The following is a 22,526-nucleotide window of genomic DNA, read 5'->3' as shown; positions in this document are numbered from 1 at the left end:
CCGTGATCACGTGCTGTTTGCCTTCTTTTATGTACTGCTGAATCCCTCCCTATAAAACTCTAGGTGTCTATCCTGTGGGTGGAGAGGTCAGTTGTTAAGGCTGGAGCTTGCCACTTTCCCTGACTGTCAGCACTTGAAATAAATTTCTCCCTTTCTCTTTTCCAAACCCTTGTCTCTTGAGTTACTGGCTTCTCTTGTGATGAGTTTATCCAAGTTTGTTGGGCAACACCACTGGCAAACTTAGCCAGGAGCTATGCTTTCAACCTGTCTAGTCCCCTTGGGATCACCTGGGATGGAGACCAGTGCACCAGGGCTCATTCATTTGTTTCCTCAGTTAGCAACTGTGATAGACTGTTTGGTAATAGAATGGCCTAGAAACAATGACCAATTCAATAGTGAGGAGAACTTATAGCATCCAGATTGTGTTCTTCAAATGCTATTCCTACCAAAAGCAGTTGGGCTCACTCCTTGAAGAAATGGCTGATTCCAGGTCTAAGTCAGGTAATACATGAAATGAACATCAACAGCTTGGTATATTATAAAGCAAAGAAGCTATCAAAGATTATTGGGGTTATGTCAAAAGGTCAGAAACCAATCTGAAGAGATTTCCACTTGTCAAAGGCAGAATAATTGGAGTATTAATAAAACACATTAAATATGCTTTTAAGTTCATGATTTAGATAACTTATTTAAGTAAAGATATCAGGGAAAAAATTCTTATTATAAACTTTGAAGGATACTAGGAAACCAACTCATTATACTGAAACTAGTAAACAGACCCCTGCTCCAAGAATTTAATCTGCCTTTCCTATATGAACCATAACTGAGAGACAGAATGAGAATATTATCAGTTAAACTTTAAGGAAATAATGGATCTAGGTAATGATCATCAACAGCTGTTAACATCATAAAAAAGAGAGATAACTGAATATTAAGTGCTGTCTGATGCAAGCACAAGAATTCTTGTCCAAAACATCAAATTTAAGTTAAAACTTTCTAGATAGAGTAACCAATTGGTAAGAATTCTGGAGAAATGTATTATACAATATTATCCCATGTAGATATAATCAGCAAAATCCAGAATGTGGGATACTTTGTTCGTTCATTCCTTCCTTCATTTTTGAGAGAGAGAGAGAGTAGAGCAGAGGGACAGAGGGAAAGAGAATCCCAAGCTGGCTCCAGCATGGAGCTCTACATGAGGCTCGAACTCACCAACAGTGACATTACAACCTGATCCAAAATCAAGAGTCAGACTGGGCCACCCAGGCGCCCCAAATGGGACACACTATTTAAAAAATAAATTATAAGAGAGGTGCCTGGGTGGCTCAGTCAGTTAAGCATCCGACTTGGGCTTAGGTCATGATCTCACAGTTCATGGGTTTGAGGCCCCCCTCCCCCGCCGCCCATCGGGCTCTGTGCTGACAGCTCAGAGTCTGGAGCCTGCCTTGGATTCTCTGACCCTCTCTCTCTCTGTCCCTCCCCCACTCGCACTCTGAATCTCTCTCTGTCAAAAATAAACATTAAAAAAATGTTTTAAATAAATTATAAGGAAAAAAAGGAAGAGGGAACCTACAGACGACAAGATTTAAGACAGATATCAACCAAATGAAATATGTTAAGTGTGTACGGATAATGAATCATGCCCATTATCTAAGGAGAAGAAAACTGAGACAAAGAAGTGTGAACACTGGCCAGATGTTTGCTGATATCATAGCTGTGATATCACAGCTTTTAAAAGATGTGATAATAGGGGTGCCTGGGTGGCTCAGTCAGTTAAGCATCTGACTCTTGATACTGGCTCAGGTCATGGTCTCAGTTGTGAGACTGAGCCCCTCATTGGACTCCACCACTGAAAGCACAGAGCCTGCTTGGGATTCTCTCTCTGCCCCTTTCCTGCTTGCTCATACTCTCAAAAGTAAATAAATAAGCATCAGGGGAAAAAAAAAAAAAAAAAGATGTTTGGGTGCCTGGGTGGCTCCATTGGATAAGCATCTGACTTCAGCTCAGGTCATGATCTCATGATTTATGAGTTTGAGCCCCGCATCGGGCTCTGTGCTGACAGCTCAGGGTCTGGAGCCTGCTTCGGATTCTGTGTCTCTGTCTCTCTCTGATCCTTCCCTGCTTGCACTCTGTTTCTCTCTCAAAAATAAACATTTTTAAAAAATTATAAATAAATAAAAATAAAAGATGTGATAATAGTATTATGAACTATTCATAATAGTATTACAAATATATTTTTAAAATATTCTGTACCTTTTAAAGTTATATAACTAATGAAATATGTAGGATTCACATGAGAATAATTCAGTGGGAGGGGAAAGGGAAAGTATGGGTATAGTAAAAGAAAAGTGGCCATAGTGGACAACTGTTGTAACTGCTAAATGGACATCTATGTTTTCATACCATTTTTTCTACTTTTGTGTATACTATAAATTTTCAATCATTAAAATGGAGGAAAAAAAGGAAAAAACTTGGAAGCTTTTTTAACTTCCCAATGACTTATTTTTTATACCTCCACTTCCTTTATACATGTCTATGTAACCCAGACATTTGTACTATCTCTCAAAGGTCTCTGCATATTTTAATTATTGTTTCTAATTATGGAATAAAAGGCTTTATTCAATGCTTTAGAGATGAGGATGGAAATAAACATTAGGAATAAGAAAGTAGTATATGCAGAGACTATTTTAAAAATTATGAGAATACCATGTATAACTTTAAACCTACACATTTGAAAAAAACTCAGTGACTGTCTAGGAAAATAAAAATGAACAAAATTGGCACTCCTGAGTGACTCAGTCAGTTAAGTGTCTGACTATGGCTCAGGTCAGGATCTCATGGTTGGTGAGTTTGAGCCCCGCATCAAGCTCTCTGTCAGTGCAGAGCCTGCTTCAGATCCTCTGTCTTCCTCTCTCCCTGCCTCTCTCCCCCTCACAAATAAACTTTGAAAAAAAAAATTAAATTAAAAAAATTTTTTGATTAAAAAAAAATGAACAAAATTAGCTGAAGAACCAGCAGAAAACTAGATAGCAAATGATGGAAAACATTTGGAATAAGAAAGTAGCTTATAGATACAGAGACTATTTTTAAACAATTATGTGAATATCATGTATAACTTTAAATCTATATATTTTTAAAAAACCAATGATTTTGGGGGTTCTGGGTGGCTCAGATGGTTAAGTGTTCAACTCTTTTTTTTTTTCAACGTTTATTTATTTTTGGGATAGAGAGAGACAGAGCATGAACGGGGGAGGGGCAGAGAGAGAGGGAGACACAGAATGGGAAACAGGCTCCAGGCTCTGAGCCATCAGCCCAGAGCCCGATGCGGGGCTCGAACTCACGGACCGCGAGATCGTGACCTGGCTGAAGTCAGACGCTTAACCGACTGCGCCACCCAGGCGCCCCAAGTGTCCAACTCTTGATATGAGCCAAAATCAAGAGTTGGACGCTTAACCGACTAAGCCACCCAGACACCCTTGATCTCAGCATCTTCATCTCAGAATCATGAGCTCAAGTCCCACAATGGGCTCCACGTTGGGCATGGAGCCTACTTAAAAAAAGTTTTTTTTTCTTTACTTCAATCTACAACCTAAAGATATAAATTGGAAAATATTCAATTTAGGAAATTATCTATGGACAAATAAAAGGAAAAGAAGAAAATTTTGAAGTTATCCATTACATTAAGTTTCACAGCAAAAAAGTATTAGTACTAAATAAGGTTAATATCATATAATAAAAGGAAAATTAATAATAAAAACTAACAACGAATAATCCAAATTACACGTAAAGGAAAAAAAATACCAGAAGCAAAAAATCAAAGAAATACAAAGAAGAAAATGCAAAAATATATTTAGACATCTTGAAATCCAAATGTTAGACTGTCACATATTAGGTAGACAAAATGTAAGTTGTAAACCAACGAAATATACTTAATAAAGCATATTTAGTAAACATATGGAGATATGCAAGTGGCATAATGGCAAAATGTGATATGAAATAGCAAAATAATTCTTTCTTCTTCCATTTTTCTGTAAATTTTTCTTAATTATGGTTGTTGCTTGATCTTTCTCTTTTTAACCTATGTAATATCTATAAGGAAAGCTTCTGAAGATAGGTTGAAAAAATTACTTATGAAGTAGGAAAGACACATACTTCAGTAAACACAAAATTTAAAGTGTTCAATCACACAAAAACTTTAAAATATTTTCTTAAAAAAAATATTTTCTTCAATATTGCCTAAGTAGACAAGGGAAAAAAAAGAAACATTTCAAAATGAGAAAAAAATGAAGATAATATAGAAAAAATAATAGCAAACAAACTACAAATTAAAATAACTAGGAGATAACATTATAACCAATCAAGTCAGCTGGAAATAAGTGCTAAAATCTAATGTTTACAATGTATTATGAAAAAAATGTACTTCCTGGCAGTATTAAAACCAATAACAAAAATGTAATAAAGGCTACACAACTGCTTCTTACTTTAAGGCCAGCAATTCTACTGCGGGAAATATAATCCCAGGGAAGAAATTCGAAAGCAAAAAGGTAATTTACACAAAATAATTTAACAAGCACAAGGAACAATCAAATGTCCAGCAGAAAGTTGAACCTGTTTATTTTTACATTAAAAAGAAAACACCTAAAGAAAACATGTAAAAGCAAAGTCAGTGTGAAATAAATGGGAGAAAACCTTGGCCATATCTATTCAAGGAGTATACAGACAGAAGCATCCAACACTTTGCAATGGATGTGTGCAGTGGATCCATTGCAATGGATTTGCAATGTGTCTACTGTGGAGATGGATTAATTATATTTCAGAGCCTGGAGCCATTAAACATTCAGAATCATTTAAATAACTAATACCTCAAATTCCATAATCAGCAAGCCATATTTACAATTTATTTTTTTAGGTAGAATGCCTATAAGGAAAGTACTTACTACTCAAGGATTGTTCTGATTCATCTGTTTCTCATGATTGTTTTTAGTAGCAGCATTCTATTTAAACACAAATTTCTAGTGAATCTGTTTAGTAAGCCCACCTCTAAGAGATCAACCTATTTTTTGGTAGAGACAAAAACAACATGGAATCTGCAAAGCCATGGGCAAGATCCAGGAAGACAGTGGCAACTTCACCAAGGAATATACTTCTCAGGGAAGTCTACTGCCAGCCAACAGTTAGTCTTCTCTGATTATACCAAATCTTACTATATTTTTTCTTTTTTGCAAAAGTCAACACATATGAAATACTGACAACTCATGTATATCCAAGAAGATGTTAACTGATAAATGGATAATAGAGTAATAGAAAAAAGTTATGAAACAATTAAAATTACTATCAATCAACAACAAAAAAGACAGTATCTATTTGGAACTACCCAGCAACCAAAAGATGTCACATACAGAATACCATTCATTGCTCATACGTGATGAAACTATACACAAAAGTAAACCAGGTAAATGAAAATAAAATATAGCAGAGTCAAAAATCTTATTAATCAGTCCAGGTAGAATTTGGGTCAAAAAATAATAAACGAAGCAAAGATGATTTCATTAATGCTGGAAAGTACAATTCTGAAAGAAGATATAACAATGATGACTATGTATCAAAGAACATATAGAATCAACATTCATAATGGAAAACTATTAGAAATATAAAGAGAGCTAGAGTAAGACACACTATCAACAAGAGACTAATTTACCTCTCTCTAATTCATGACAGATTAAAGTGATTAAAACAGGATTATACAAGTTCCAAATAACATAAGGTAGAAGGTGGATATGGTTGATATATATTAAACTCTACACTCTAAAGTACAAAATACATCTATCTTCTTTTTAAGTACTTATGGTTCATCTATAAAAATTAATCATATATAAAGTCACAGAAATTTTTCAATAAAAATCAAAATAATACAGATCAACATTTTTGCAATATAACTAAAAAGTAATGACAAAATGCTCTTACCACCTGGCTATTTTTAAATTCTCTATTAACTTTTGAATCAATGAAGAAATACAAATATACTACTGAACATCACGAAAATAATCATGAAAACATTACATCTAAGCATTACATTAAATTAATAAATTATTTTGGGGAGAAGTAACATCTTTATGATGTTGAATCTTTTTATTCAGGAACTTGTTATATTTTCATTTGCACAATTCTTTAGTATCCTTCAACAATGGTTTATCCTTTATATGCTTTTATTATTAAACACATAGCCACAAAATATAATACAATGGGAAAAAAGACATTTATCTTCTACTAGTTATCTTTTATATATAAGAAATATATTAATTTTCATATATTAATTTTGTATCCTGCTTATTGTTTGTAGAGGTATTTCAATTGATATTGTTAGATTTTCCTAATATACAAGCATTTAATCTGCAAAAGGTAATAGATTTACCCGCATCTTTCCAATTTTTATAACTGCACTTTCTCTATATTTGGTTAGCACCTTCAATACAATGTTAAATTAACAGTGGTAAGAAATAGTTGTTTTGTTTCCGACTCTAGAGGTGATCCTTTCAATGTTTCTCAAGCATAATGCTGAATAACAACAGTAACAAAAACATGTTTATGTAATTAAAACCCAGACTATCAAGTCATTTAGTACCAACATATTTGATTTGATGACAAAAAATTATTACCTGTAACATTTTAATTATTTCTCTTTCCAACTTACTTTATAGTATCTGCAAAGCTGACTCGACGGGAGCTTTTCTTATTTCTCAAAGCATTAGAGTCCTAAGGGCAGAGAATATATGGTATAATTCATAATGAAACTACTGTGAATTAGGTCTCCACAGTACTATAGACAGAGACTAAGTCTTATTCTGAGTTAATGTGATATTATCAATTGTGGTAATTATTTACTTCTCTGAAATATCTTAATGCACTTAACAAACAGGAGCATGATTTTCCATGTGAGTGGTAATAAGCATACCGACACAAACAACATATTTAAGGAAGGTGATTATGCTCTCTTTCCTTTTTCTCTCTCCTTTTAAATGAATGATTATTTTGCCATTTAGAAGAAGAAAGACTTGGGGACAAAGCAAGTGATATGTGGTCTGTTATAGTAACCTTACTATCTTATTTTTAGGATTTAAGAAAATATTTTAACTGTGGTAAAATACACATAATAAAATTTACCATCTTAACTTCATTTAAAAATTTAATTTTAGGGGCGCCTGGGTGGCTCATTCAGTCGAGTGACCGACTTCAGCTCGGGTCATGATCTCATGGTTTGTGAGTTCAAGCCCCACATTGGGCTCTGTGCTGACAGCTCAGAACCTGGAGCCTGTTTCTGATTCTGTGTCTCCCTCTCTCTCTGCCCCTCCCCCACTCATGCTCCATCTCTGTCTCAGAAATAAATAAACATTAAAAAAATTTTTTTTAATTAAAAAAATTTTTTAATTTTAAAAGTGGTAAGAACCCTTAGCTTTAGATCTACCCTCTCAATAAATTTTTTTTTTAAACGTTTTTATTTATTGTTGAGACAGAGAGAGACAAAGCATGAACAGGGGAGGGTCAGAGAGAGGGAGACACAGAATCTGAAACAGGCTCCAGGCTCCGAGCTGTCAGCACAGAGCCCGACGCGGGGCTCGAACTCATGGACCGCGAGATCATGACCTGAGCTGAAGTCGGCCGTTCAACCAACTGAGCCACCCAGGCGCCCCTCAATAAATTTTTTTTTTTTAATTTTTTTTTTTCAACGTTTATTTATTTTTGGGACAGAGAGAGACAGAGCATGAACAGGGGAGGGGCAGAGAGAGGGAGACATAGAATCGGAAACAGGCTCCAGGCTCTGAGCCATCAGCCCAGAGCCCGACGCGGGGCTCGAACTCACGGACCGCGAGATCGTGACCTGGCTGAAGCCGGACGCTTAACCGACTGCGCCACCCAGGCGCCCCCCCTCAATAAATTTTTAAGTGTATAATACAATATTGTTAACTATAGGCACAACATTGTACAGCAGATTTCTAGAACTTGCCTTGTTTTACTGAAACTTCATACCTGTAGTCAGCAACTCTCCATTTTACCCTCCTCTGTGGTCTTGACAACCACTGTTCTGCTTTCTGCTGCTATGAGTTTGACTATTTTAGATACCTTATATAAGTGGAATCACACAGTATTTGTCAAGGGACTAGTTAATTTCACTTAGCATAATACATCTTAACCAATTTTTTAAAAATGTTTTTATTTGTTTTTGAGAGGGGGAGAGAGAGAGAGAGAGAATGAGCAGAGGAGAGGCAGAGAGAGGGAGAGGGAGACACAGAATCTAAAGCAGGCTCCAGGGGCGCCTGGGTGGCGCAGTCGGTTAAGCGTCCGACTTCAGCCAGGTCACGATCTCGCGGTCCGTGAGTTCGAGCCCCGCGTCAGGCTCTGGGCTGATGGCTCAGAGCCTGGAGCCTGTTTCCCATTCTGTGTCTCCCTCTCTCTCTGCCCCTCCCCCGTTCATGCTCTGTCTCTCTCTATCCCAAAAATAAATAAACGTTGAAAAAAAAAAATTAAAAAAAAAAAAAAAATAAAATAAAGCAGGCTCCAGGCTCTGAGCTGTCAGCACAGAGCCTGATGCAGGGCTCGAACCTGTGAACTACATCTTAACCATTTTAAGTGTACGGTTCAGTAATGTTATGTATACACTTTGTGAAACCAGTCTCCAGAATGCTTTTCATCCTGCAAAACTGCAACTCCATATCCATTAAACAACTCCCTTTTCTCTTGCTCAGTCTCCTAGAAAACATCATTTCACTTACTGTCTCTATGAATTTGATTACTGTAGGTAATTCCTAAGTAGAATCATAAAGCATTTGTCTTTTTGTGATTGATTTATTTCACCTAGCATAATGTCCTCTTTATTGCAATGTGTATCAGAACTTCCTTCTTTTTAAAGGCTAATATTCCACTGATACCACATTTGTTTATCCATTCATCTGTCAGTGGACAGTGTCAGTTGCTTCTAACTTTTGGCTACTGTGAATAATGCTGCTATGACAGAGGTATATCTCACTTCAAGACCCTGCTTTCATTTCTTTTGGGTATATACCCAGAAGTGGAATTACTATCATATGGTAATTCTATTTTGATTTTTTGAGGAACCACCATACTGTTTTCCATAGTGGCTACAACATTTTACATTTCCACCAACAATATACAAGGTTTCCAATTATCCCACATCCTAGCCAGCACCTGTTGTTTTATTTTTTAAATTTTTTTTTTTTTTTTTTTTTTTCAACGTTTATTTATTTTTGGGACAGAGAGAGACAGAGCATGAACGGGGGAGGGGCAGAGAAAGAGGAAGACACAGAATCGGAAACAGGCTCCAGGCTCTGAGCCATCAGCCCAGAGCCCGACGCGGGGCTCGAACTCACGGACCGCGAGATCGTGACCTGGCTGAAGTCGGACGCTTAACCGACTGCGCCACCCAGGCGCCCCAATTTTTTTTTTAAATTTTTTTAAGTTTTTTATTTTGAGACAGAGAGAGCACTAGTGGGGGAGGGGCAGAGAGAGAGAATCCCAAGCAGGCTCTGCACTTACAGTGCAGGGGCTTGAACTCACTAACTGTCAGATCATGACCTGAGCCGATATCAAGAGTTCCACGCTTAACCAATTACCCTACTCAGGCACTCCATCTTTTTTTTCTTTCTTTTTTTTTTTTTTGAGAAAGAGATTGAGAGAGCAATTAGGGGAGACAGGCAAAGTTAATCTTTTTAAATTTTTGAAAATTTTTTTAATGTTTATTTATTTTTGAGACAGAGTATGAGTGGGGGAAGGTCAGAGAAAGAGGGGGACACAGAATCTGAAGGAGGCTCCAGGCTCAGCACAGAGCCAGAAGCAGGGCTCAAATTAATAGACCGCAAGATCATGACTTGAGCCAAAGTCGGACGCTTAACCAACTGAGCCACCCAGGCACCCCAGGTAAAGTTAATCTTAAGCAGGCTCCACATCCAGCATGGAGTCTGATGTGAGGCTCAGTCTCATGATCATGAGATCATGAGAAATCAAATCAAATCAAATCAAGAGTTGAACGGACTTAGCCATCCAGGCATCCCAAAGATTTTAAGTAATCTCTACACCCAACATAGGAGTTGAACTCACAACTCCAAGATCAAGTCACAAGCTCTACCAACTGAGCCAGCCAGGTACCCCTTCTGTTGTTTTTTACAGTAGCCACAGTAATGGATATGAGCTGATATCTCACTGTGGTTTTGATTTGCACTTCTCTATTAGTGATGCTGAGCATTTTTTCATTATAAAACGCTATTTTTTTCTCTCATTTTCCTTAACAAGAGCAAACATTTTTACTCACATAGATACCAAACACAAAAAGCAAAAGACAGAAACAAACAAAATCCACAGAGACTTTTATTATGTTAATTCTTAATATTTGAGTGTGTCTTATTATAACAAAGAATCAGGAATGTTCATCCTCTCTGTTAATACCCTAGCAGACACTACAACTGGCCTTGAGCTTACTAGGACAATGATAATGACATAGTAAATACTGAAACTAACAGATGCTACTATACTTCTTACTTTAAAAAAAAAAAAAAAAAAGAAGGGGTACCTGAGTGGCTCAGTCCATTAAACCTCCAACTCTTGATTTCGGCTCAGTTCATGATCTCACAGTTCATGAGATCAAAACCTGTGTCAGGCTCTGCGCTGGCAGCATGGAACCTACTTGGGATTCTCTTTCTCTGCCTCTCTCTCTGCCCCTCCCCAGCCCATGCTGTCTCACTCTTTCTCTCTCAAAATAAATAAGCTTTAAAAAAATAATAAAAGGAAAAAGAAAAACTGAAATTTGTGTGGTATACTGGAAAGAGCACTGAGCTACAAATTAGTAGATTAGATCTCAAATTTGAAGTCTGCCACTAACTACGTGGACTTGGACAAAAATTTAACCTCTTTGGACCTTATATTTCTCATCTATAAAAAATAAACATTTTTAAAAAAAATTAGCAATTGGATTTAAGATTACTGGTGAGGTCCTATTGGTTTTAAAGCTTTAGGAGTCTATGAATCTGTTATTTACTTATTCAATGTTCACTAAGTTTTTAACACACACACACACACATACACACACACACACACACACACACACACACACACACACACACACACCAGCTCCTATACTGAGTGATGAAAAAATAATGGTAAAGGAAACAAATATAGCCCCTACTCTATACTGGGAATTATGGTGACAAAGATACTGAAACAAAAAATCTACACAAATATAAAATTCAAAGTGTGATGAGTGTTATGAAGGAAAATTGTATTAAAAAAAAAAAACTAATCTAGCCTAAGAATCAGGAAAGATTACTTTGAGGAAGTATATTTGAAACCTGAAGGATCAGTTAAAATTAGTCAGATAAAGCACTGGGTAGAGAGAAAGCCTTGTAGGTAGAATGTATGCAGAGGCCCTGAGGCAGGAAAAAGCTTTATGTATTTGAGAAAGATTAGAGAGGCCGAAGTAGAGTGAGCATTCAAAATTATATGGTCTCCAAAACTATATGCATTTCATCAGTCAACAAAATGTACTGAAAGTCAACTATACCAGGCAAAATAAATTGAAAAAACACATGATAAAGTACCCACCCTTAAAGAGTTCTCCATTTAGAAAAGACATTAGCAGACAATTAGAAGATATTGAGGGATGATTTTTTGAGAGAAGTGATACCAAAATTGAGTCTTAACGGGTAAACAGGAATTACCAAATAAAGAGGGCTACAGATTTACGATAAAGTTTGATAAAATATTAATTGTAGAATCTAAGGGATGACTATATGAGCATTCACTCTAAAATTCCTGCTACTTCTCAAAATGTTTGAAAAAAGTTTTTAATAGAATGTTGGGAAGACAAAGAAGAATGAAGGACTAACCACCTAAATGAAGGAAATAACACATGTAAATTCTTACAGGCTTGACAGTCTGTGTCATGTTTGCAGAATAGTAAGCAATCCTGAATGGTGAGATACATGTGTGAGAGTGGCAAGTAAGAAGGTTGGAAAAGTAAATGGGGGTTAAAAATCAAGAGTGCCAGCTTACTCAAGAGTTCAGATTTTAACCTGAGGGTCATGGGATGCTTATTTGTACACATTCAACTAAAAATCATTTATGATGTCTGTCTTCATATAGCTAATAAATTCCTGACTGTTAAAATTATCACTGAAAATAGTCATCTATATAAAGCATTTGCACTAGAGACTTACCGGAACTGTTTCATTCCCACCTCTGAGATCCTGAAGAGGACTCCTTGGGGGTTTCAAAATCTAGAAGAATTAGAATTATTCAATAAAATCTGGCATATCCATTAATAATCAGTTCAAGTTATATCATAAGGAGAAAGGTAGAGATGTTAAAATTTCTGTGAAAGCCTCTAAAACTCCTCAAATTCATACTGTGCAGTGCTATACTCTGTGGCTGGTTTAAACACTCGGTATCTACTCCCTTCTCCCTGCCCACCCACCTCAATTATTTTGCCTACCTTCATCTCATGTGGTCTGGGTAAGCCCCACCCCAACCCTAGGGTACAACATGTAGCCTTGGTCTATAACAATGTGCACATGATATTCTCTCATCATTAGTGAGCGGTTCAGGAATGAGGACTTGACCTATAACAAGATAATTGAGCCAATATGATTCGATCCTGAGTTTTGTTTTTGTTTTATCTTGAGGAAACAGACACTTTTTCATTTAGGACCTGAAACTGGAAGTTGGGAGAGCTATATGTAGTAATCATTGGGAGAGAGCCTGTCTGACATTGGAGATTATACAGAGGAAGCAATCAGTAGAAAAGTGAGAAAAAAATCCTAGTACTGGTGATATTATTGGAACCCCTGTTAAGTTGTGCTAAAAGTCATCCTTCTGTTTGGATAAATTTTGTGCTAAAATCAGTATGAGTTGGATTTTTTGTGCCTTACTACACTGTTTAAATACATTTTTTAACTTTAGTGCAGTATAATTTACATAGCATACGATTGATAAAATTACTAAGAAATTAATAAAATACAAACTTTAGTATATTTACAGAATTGTGTAACCAATTAAATATTTCAGTCTTTTATCCAGAGAGCAAAGTGGAGCCAGATGGTGATGCTATAGTCAAAATTACTGTGGCATATAGTCATCATTCAAAAAAAAGGTAACAATTATTAACTTAAATGTTTCTTACTGAGGAATGTCTTCTTCTAAGAGGTCTTTCCATATTGTCACTGAAAAAGGAAAAAAAAATTTACAGACACATTGATGAAAGACTGAATTTTCAAAAGCCATCATCACAGCATCCTTAAATCGGCCATCACTTTCAATTAACACATGGCATCACTTTCACTTAGCAAAATTTATATGACGTTAAATTCAGTATTTTTTTTTTTTTTTACGTTTATTTATTTTTGAGACAGAGAGAGACAGAGCATGAACGGGGGAGGGTCAGAGAGAGAGGGAGACACAGAATCGGAACAGGCTCCAGGCTCTGAGCGGTCAGCACAGAGCCCGACGTGGGGCTCGAACTCACGGAGTGTGAGATCGTGACCTGAGCCGAAGTCGGCCGCTTAACCGACTGAGCCACCCAGGCGCCCCTAAATTCAGTATTTAGAAAGTCAGTGTTTTAAAATACTTATGTGTACTACAAGAATATCTCTTGAAATAACCATGAGTACAACATAATGTACCATATGTACAGAGGTACAATTAAAAATTTTTTTAATGTTTATTTTTGAGAGACAGAGAGAGCACGGACAGGGGAGGGGCAGTGAGGGAAGACACAATCCGAAGCAGGCTCGAAGCTCTGAGTTGTTAGCATAGAGACCAATGTGGGGCTCAAACCCACGAACCGTGAGATCACGACCTGAGCTGAATTCAAACGCTTAACCGACTGAGCCACCCAGGTGCCCCCCAGAGGTACAATTATAAGATAAATGGGTCATAAACCAAGAGACTCTAGCTCTGGTTTTACTACTGTGTGATTTTTAGAGCGGTTTTGAAAATTAAAATGCCTATGGAGGTCAAACAGATAATTTAGTAAATGCAAGAAAAACAGGCAGTGTTGAGATGATAAAGGAGAGCTCCTGCTTAGTCTAATGGTCACAGTCATGACTCTGATCAGGTTAGTGGTTGCCACAAGAATATAAGCCCAGTGTTGCTATGCTCAATTTTTCAAGAGAAAATTTTAGCAACTAATCCAAAAATGTAAAAATATTGTTTAAGGGAAAAAAAAAAGAAGTGTGTAGGCTATAAACACGCCACCAATTTGTGATGTCAATTTTAGACCAATCACTTCATTTCCTTGGGCCTTAATTTTCCCATCCTTAAACTGAAGGGATGGGAGGTGGTCTCTAAAGTCCCTCTTAATTTTGACCCTAGATATATAAACACAAAGATAAGGCAAAGAGAGCTATGACTTTGTAACATTTACTTCTTTTCCTTGGAGCAAAATGGAAAAAGATTTCAGAAGTTATGTTGTTCTTACTAATAGGAAAAGTATCTTTCTCTGACAGAATTTAACATTTTTAGTTACACTGCATGAACTTACTTTTCTTCATTAGCTTCTGAAGACATCCCATCCATTTTTTGAAGAAAATCTTTTTCTGAAACAAATATACAACATTAGAAAAGGTGAGAAAGAAAGAAAAGAAATTAAAAACTATGACGAGATTAATAGCAAAGTTGTGACTTCAGAATTACTCTCTGGGGGAAGACCAAAAAAAGGGAAGCAAAAGCTATACAATGAGGCTATAAAACAAGAGAACTTTTGAGTTTAAACTACCCCTTTATAATTAATACTCCTGGATAATTCTCATATTCAAGATAAAATCAGTGACTAACTTTGATTGGGATGAGATGGGTATTAATATTTCAAATAAAAATTCACCTTAGTTATAAGAATTTGTGGATTATATAATAATTCAATCCCCAAATGAAATCAATTAGGTATCAAAATACATAATATACATATTTATGTTATGAAAATTCAACTGTGAGGGGCGCCTGGGTGGCGCAGTCGGTTAAGCGTCCGACTTCAGCCAGGTCACGATCTCGCGGTCCGTGAGTTCGAGCCCCGCGTCGGGCTCTGGGCTGATGGCTCAGAGCCTGGAGCCTGTTTCTGATTCTGTGTCTCCCTCTCTCTCTGCCCCTCCCCCGTTCATGCTCTGTCTCTCTCTGTCCCAAAAAGTTGAAAAAAAAATTAAAAAAAAAAATTCAACTGTGAGTACTTAGCAAAAAATCTTTAAGACATGAAAATAACATTTAAAAAGTGTAGCTGAGGGGAGCCTGGGTGGCTCAGTTGGTTGAGCAATGACTTAGGCTAAGGCCATGATCTAATGGTTCATGAGTTTGAGCCCTGCATGGGGGCCACTGCTGTCAGTGCAGAGCCCGCTTCAGATCCTCTGTCCCCTTCTCTCTCTGCCCCTCCCCCATTTGCACATTCTCTCTCTAAAATATAAATAGCAAAAAATAAAATAAAATAATGTTTCTCTTTCCAAATGTGAAATAAGAGACATAAGCTAAAGTTTCCTCAACTGGTCTTAGTTCCTAGCTACACATAACTATACTAAATGCATTAACTTTATTTTATTTTATTATTATTATTATTATTTATTTTAGAGAGAGTGTGTGTGCATGCACAGGAGAGGGGCAGAAGGAGGGAGGGAGGAGGGAGGGGGGAGGGGGGAGAGGGAGAGGGAGAGAGAGAGGGAGAGAGAGAGGGAGAGAGAGAGGGAGAGAGAGAGGGAGAGAGAGAGAGAGAGAGAGAGAGAGAGAATCCTAACCACGCTCCACACTCAGCACGGAGACCAACAAGGGGCTGTATCCCATGACCCCAAGATCATGACCTGAGCCAGGATCATGACCTGAGCCAAAATCATGAGTAGGACGCTCAACCAACAGAGCCAGTCAGGCACCCTATGAATTAACTTTAGAACCTCACCTCTGTGTAAGAAAAAATTCTACTGCAGACTTCAGAGAACAGAATAGCTACATATTTTACCCAACAGTATTAGCATTTCTACCACATCATTAATACCATATACATAAACTATTCCATCAAAGTTCTTATTTTAGAAGTAAAACAAAAGAAAACGCCAAAAAAACCCAGATACTTAAAAGATATTTTACATGCTTTCATCATATATAACAAAAGCCAAGTTAAGGGACAATAGTTCATAATGAATCTGAACTTCAAACTGAAACAAAAATCTGCTTCTTTTTTAATATCAATTTATTCAATTAGCTGTCAATATAGCAAGATGATGGGCATCTATTAGAATTTGATTTCAGACCCTCTCCTTTCATCCTCCATAACTTTCTGTTTGTTTATCCATTCTTCTGGTTTCACTTACTCCTGCTCACATATAATACCCATACCTACTTACAATATTTTTAGAAGTTGATTTTTCAAGATAATTTTTTAAAAATAGCAGCCCCCTGCACTTCACTATTCTCCTTAAAAGCAACCACTTTTACCATTTTAGGGTAATTATTTTGTATTTAATGAAAGCTCTTACTTGCAAACATCTCCATCTCACATACACACCCACCCCCACACCAAATAAATACAGTACCAGAAAGGAAATATCACATGCCAATTTCAGCACCATAAATATAAAAATCCTAAATAGATAGCACAAAGAAGCCAACAATTTGTAAAGAGAATAATACATCTTAGTCATATTGGTTTTATTCCAGTAATGCAAAACTTGCTCAACATTAGAAAATCAACTTTACAATTTGCCATACCAACAGATCAAATGGAAAAATCATAAGATCATCTCAGATGAAAAAAGTTTGACTTTAACATCCTTTCATGTTTAAAAAAAGAAGAGCCTAACAAACTAGGAAGAGAGGATAAATTCCTTAATCTAACAAGCCATATCTATTTAAAAAACCAACAGCATACATCAACTTAATGGTGAAACTGAACATTTCCCTCTGGGATTAAACAAGTAGGACACCTATTTCCAATTCTGTTATTCACAAAATCTTAGTAGCTCTATTTCCAATATATATCCCACATACATTACATATATCCAAATGCATTCACTTCTATCTTTGGTGCCCCCAACATAGTTCAAGCTACAATTACCTCTCGTGTAAACTATTGCAAAATGCACCTAATGGTCTCCCTACTTTCATTCTGATCCCCCATAGTCCCTTATTTACATAGACAGTTATCTTTTTTTTTTAAGCTTTATTTATCTTGAGAGAGATAGAGGCTGTGTGAAGGGGGGAGGGGAGAGGTGGTGGAGGGGGGGGGTGGAGAGAGAGAGAGAGAGAGAGAGAATATCCCAAGCAGACTCCATGCTGTCAGTGCAGCAGTGCACAGCCCAACCTAGGGCTTGTTCCCATGAACCGTGAGATCATGACCTGAGCGGAAACCAAGAGACAGTGGCTTAACCAACTGAGCCACCCAAGTACCCTGACAGTTATCTTCTTAAACATAAGTTACATCTAAGAGACTCACCTACTTAAAACCCTTCAATGGCTTCCCATAGTACTGAGAATAAACTCTTCACCAGGATTTACAAAGCTCTACAAGATCTGGTCTCCACCTTCCTCTCAGACTTCACACTTCACCTGATGCTACTGTCTTCCTCACTATGCTAGCCACATTGGCATTTCCATTCCTGCACACACAAAGCTCTTTCCTGAGCCACTGAATTTATATTTGTTATTCTCTTTTGGCAAAAAAAGCCACGAAAAGCACCCTTTGTAGCATTGTGTATGTCTCGTTTGTAGCATTACCACAACTACAATTTAAAAGTCTGTTACATAAAGTAATTATTCCTGTTACTCCCCCAAACTACCTATGACCCATTAATAAACCCTATGAGAATAAGGCTGGTGTCTCTTACCCTCACTATTATATTCTGAGAAACTAGCACATGCTTTGTACATAATAGGAGCTCAATAAATATTTGAATGAGTAATTAATTCTTTTAAGTTACCTCTACCATCACTGACTTCCATAGTTTTTCTCCTTTTGAGAATATTTTTAAATTCAGTGACACATTCAAAATTCACAGAGGGGTGCCTGGGTGACTCAGTCGGTTAAGTGTTGGCCTTTGGCTCTGGTCATCATCTTATGGGTTCGTGAATTCAAGTCCCACATGGGGCTCTGTGCTGACAGCTCAGAGCCTGGAGCCTGCTTCAGATTCTGTGTCTCCCTCTCTCTCTACCCCTCCCCAACTCACACTCTGTCTCTCTAGCAAGAATAAATATAAACATTTTTTAAAATGTTTAAATAAAAAAACCAGGGGCGCCTGGGTGGCGCAGTCGGTTAAGCGTCCGACTTCAGCCAGGTCACGATCTCTCGCGGTCAGTGAGTTCGAGCCCCGCGTCAGGCTCTGGGCTGATGGCTCAGAGCCTGGAGCCTGTTTCTGATTCTGTGTCTCCCTCTCTCTCTGCCCCTCCCCCAGTTCATGCTCTGTCTCTCTCTGTCCCAAAAATAAATAAACGTTGAAAAAAAAAATTTTTTTTAAATAAAAAAAAATAAAAAAACCAAAATTCACAGACAAAAATATTAAATACTATAAAATCAAGATCACCTAAACATCTTCACTGTTTGAAATAGTCCTATCTAACCTGCAGACCTACTGGTCTGCAGCACTTAATTAAATGAGATTCAAAGCTTATTTAGGTCCTCCTTTAAAAAAAAATTGTTATATAACTGTAAGTTCCACTTTCAACAGAAATAGGTACCCCAGATCATGTTAAGCTTCATTTATAAAATGCTGTTATGGTGGAACTCTTTATTGCTCTCACATTAACTAATTATTGATTGGTTGTAAAAGTGTGCACCTGGCACCCAAGGGTGCTACAGCATACTCACAGAAGTGTCCTAGGATTTTAAATTTTTGAGAGAAACAGCAATTCTTGACATCTGTCGGGCACCATGAATACTACTTATTCAAAACAGTACCCATTTGTATTACATTAGTTTTGATAACATATTATTGCCAAGTCGGATTTTTGGCAGTTACTATGATATGAAGCACATATTTTTTATCAACGTGGTACAGGAGACGAGGGTGGCAGTGTCCAGTATGATTCCAAGATTTGAGAAGTTGTGTAGTGTTCAACAGGCAAACATATCCAATTAGTAAATAATTGAGATTACTTAAGAAGAAAATATATTATCTTTTCCTTCAATTTATGCATATTATTTTTTTTTTCAAATGGCTACTAAGCAGTTAGGACATAAATTTATTACAACTTAATTTTTTAAGTTGTTTGGACCTAATGACTTAATAAATGGAACTATTATGTGTTTTTTGTTTTTTGCGTGTGTTTGTTGTTGTTGTTTTTTGACCTTCGGGCACCTTGAGCCAAAAAAGTTTGGTAATTACTAGTCTAAATAATCCAGAGGTGTGCAAACTACAGCTACTGGGCCAAAGGAGCCCTTATATGAGTGTTTTTTCTTACATTTTCAATGGGTTGTAGAAGACAAAAGAAAAAGAACACAAAACAAAAAACAAAGAACATGCAACAGAGACAATGCTGGTGACCAGGTGACCACGTAGACTGCAAAACATGAAATATTTTCTATCTGGCTCTTTGCCTACTCCTGCATTTACACTACCAATACCTAGAGTATTGGTAGAGTTACCAATACCAATACCAATACCTTAACCTAGAGTTAAGGTATTCCATGGTGTCCACTAATACAGGCTCTAGACTTGTGCTGTCCAATACAATAGCTATTTAAATTTAATTTAAAAGAAATAAAATTGAAAATTCGGTTCTTCACTCACAATGGCCACATTTCAGGCATTCAGTTGTCATTTGTGACTAATGGTAACCATGTTGGGCAGCACAAATCTAAAACCTTACCATTATCACTGAAAGCTTTATTGGACAGCATTATCAATATCTAGAGCATCTTCTATGCTCTTATTTAGCATCAAACACGTCATTGATACTACCATTCCAAACATTGTATCTGTGTCATCTTGTATACATTTCCAGCCATTCATTCACGCAGTTAAAAAGAATTATACTGCTTTGAACCCACGCTTTAATTAGCAAAATTTTAGCCTGACTCGACTCTGCAAAGCATCCTTCTCTACAAGTTCCACCTCATATGCCCCTTTCTCCACAAAGCCTCCTTTAGTCTCCAGTGCCTAAAGCATCCAATAAGCTTTCCCCTTTCCGTGCTCCCATACCACCTTACAATTTCCTATCATCCTTTACATTGTCTTGTATTCTAAATATTTGTGTAGATTAATCATTTCCCTTTCTGGACTGTGTGTAAACTCCTCCAGATTAGGGACTCTGCATCATTCGCTCCCGGCCCTAGCACAAGACAAGGAACCCAATAAATATCCGAGGAATTCGAGTCATCCAATTCAACTGAAGTGAAAAGCTCTGCTCTGGTTTTCTCTGTCGTATCTCTACAACATTATCTCTAAAAATCCAATTGGCAATACTGTTTTGAGAAAATTTTTTCTTAAACTCTATTACTGAGATAAGCAGCAAGAAAACGGGGGTTTAACTCCGAGCTACAAATGACACAGGGAGATTTGCCAAAACTCGTCTGCGGCGTACTGATACTGGCTTTATTTGTTAATGTTCTTGTTACCGCATGAAACCGAATGTCTGCTCACTGCTGCTAGCACACGGATCAGACACTGCAAATAAACTACGACCAGTCGAGCACTTAAAACCACTCATCGCTGTCACTTCATTTATAGCTACGAAAAGACAGAGTGGGAAATACAAACCGCCGGGAGTCGCAGGGAGCGAGGAAGAGTCCGGGAGCGCTGACAGAAGAGATGGCAAGGCGGGGCGCCGCGGACCCGCAATCCAAGCAGGCCCGACGGGCCCAGGTGTGGAGGGAGAAGTGCTAGGGAGGAGAAAGGCGCACAAAGTGCAAGCCCGGGTGAGCAAAGGACCCCCAAGCAGGCAGAAACTTCTACTCCCGGCCCAGCGCTTTCGGAGGCCGCCAACGAAGAGGGAGGGAGCGTCCCCACCTCCGACCGCCGGGCCTTCAGAGCGCCCAGAAAAAACCTAAAGCCTCCGCCACGGAACCCTGGAACGAAAGAATCATTCTCTTTACCCACCGCAGTCCAACTGCTTGACAAATGCTCCTCAGACTTTTTTGGGGTCCGCGCGCTCCTCAGAAAGAGCCCGCAGCCACCCACTAACTTCACCTCACAACGCCCCGACTGCCTCGGTGAGGTATTCAAATCTAACCGCCTAGCTATTGCACATGCGCAAAGCTGCTCTACGCGTCGGCTCCGCCCCTTAGGCTCCGGAACAACCCAGTACCCGACTCCTTTAAGCAAACTTCTTTCCCAGTCTGTGTATCAGTTTTACTTCTTTCAAGGTTATCTCGTTTTCAACCGAATTTTCCTTGGTCCCTCCCTATTGTAGATCCCTCACATTACGGGAGCAGCCATCTTCTTTTGATTACTTGCTATAACAATATCGGATCTTTGTTTCCGTACAAAATGGCGGCTTCCATAACATTGCGTCATATCCCCCTAGTGTTACTCCCTATAGCTACCAGGAAGCACTAGGCTTCTGGGACGAGGTGGCCGAGTGGTTAAGGCGATGGACTGCTAATCCATTGTGCTCTGCACGCGTGGGTTCGAATCCCATCCTCGTCGGATGCACCCTTTTTTGCCTCGGACTGACGTAAACTTATGCAAGTGAAAATAGTTGATAATTCCAGTTACAGATTTACTAGTCAATTTATTCTGGCGTCACCAATGTCAGGCTTGGCCAAAAGCTGTCTTTTGGAGCACTCTAACCTCACAGATAAAGAAGACAGGGAAAGAAACATTCCAGAACACATGTGTGCTTGATTTAGTTTCTTTTTATATGAAACAAGCAACAGTGCATAGAATTCTACCGTTATTGCCATCCCTATATATTCCAATGCTGGTCTGCTCCGTCTTAATTAACCTAGCTTCTGAGTGAGGGAGTTTAATTGCTATAAACTCTTACCCCAAGGTTTTTAATACCTGTCCTTGCTATGAAATACCAGGTTTCACTGCAAAAGCCACTTGGAGGCACAGTGTTGAAGATTCTCTTCCAGCTCCCAGCAGGCTGCATGTGCTCAAGAAAAGTATACACTGGGAAACATTAAAAATATGTTGACAACATATGGAACCTTGGCAGTATCTAGAAGCCAGAGAGTGAAGACCTGAAACACGGCTACCTTCCCAGAGAAGAAAGTGTTAAACTCTCTCTCAGATTTAAGCTGAGAGGGAGGCACAGGGGAGAGAAAAAGAAAAGAGAGGGGTTCTCCTCTTCAAAGGTCATCAGGCAGATTTATTCAACTCATATTTATCCTTTGTTTATCCTCTATTTATTATCTACAGGCGCCACAATGAATTACATCACTTTAACTCATCATAACCCTATGATCATGATAGACATTTTTATTACTCCTTTTTACAGATGAGTACACTGAAAGATAAGTTTGTCGGAGGCTATACAGCTTCTGTAACTGTGTAAGAAAGGGCAGTGTAACCCAAGTCTGTCGAACTCCGGTGGGTCTTAATCAGCATCCAATA

General features: G+C 37.9%; 1 protein-coding gene and 1 non-coding gene across 3 annotated transcripts in view; one reads left to right on the top strand and one right to left on the bottom strand.

Moving 5' to 3' along the window:
* The window catches only part of KNL1 (kinetochore scaffold 1), a 69,266-nt gene extending 47,846 nt beyond the window's left edge, over positions 1 to 21,420 (bottom strand). The window contains exons 1-6 of one of the 2 annotated variants that reach the window (XM_086710383.1): positions 21,066 to 21,420; positions 20,727 to 20,848; positions 14,543 to 14,597; positions 13,184 to 13,223; positions 12,222 to 12,281; positions 6,692 to 6,753 (exon numbers count right to left, since the gene is read on the bottom strand). In XM_086710383.1, the coding sequence (XP_086566509.1) occupies positions 6,692 to 6,753; positions 12,222 to 12,281; positions 13,184 to 13,223; positions 14,543 to 14,577 (197 nt within the window). In that variant the 5' untranslated portion in view covers positions 14,578 to 14,597; positions 20,727 to 20,848; positions 21,066 to 21,420. The remainder of the gene's footprint in view (positions 1 to 6,691; positions 6,754 to 12,221; positions 12,282 to 13,183; positions 13,224 to 14,542; positions 14,598 to 20,726; positions 20,849 to 21,065) is intronic. The other variant, XM_086710382.1, reaches the window with a different exon arrangement.
* Positions 21,421 to 21,532: 112 nt separating this feature from the next.
* TRNAS-GCU (transfer RNA serine (anticodon GCU)) lies at positions 21,533 to 21,614 on the top strand. The gene has a single exon. It is a non-coding gene; the product is annotated as a tRNA-Ser (tRNA).
* The last annotated feature ends 912 nt before the right edge of the window (positions 21,615 to 22,526 follow it).

This window comes from Puma concolor, chromosome B3 (assembly GCF_028749965.1).
Source record: "Puma concolor isolate L17-30 chromosome B3, mPumCon1.1.hap2, whole genome shotgun sequence".
NCBI classification, from domain to species: domain Eukaryota; kingdom Metazoa; phylum Chordata; class Mammalia; order Carnivora; family Felidae; genus Puma; species Puma concolor.
The sequence above is the reverse complement of the archived record's forward strand: the minus strand, read 5'-3'. Positions and strand labels throughout refer to the sequence as shown.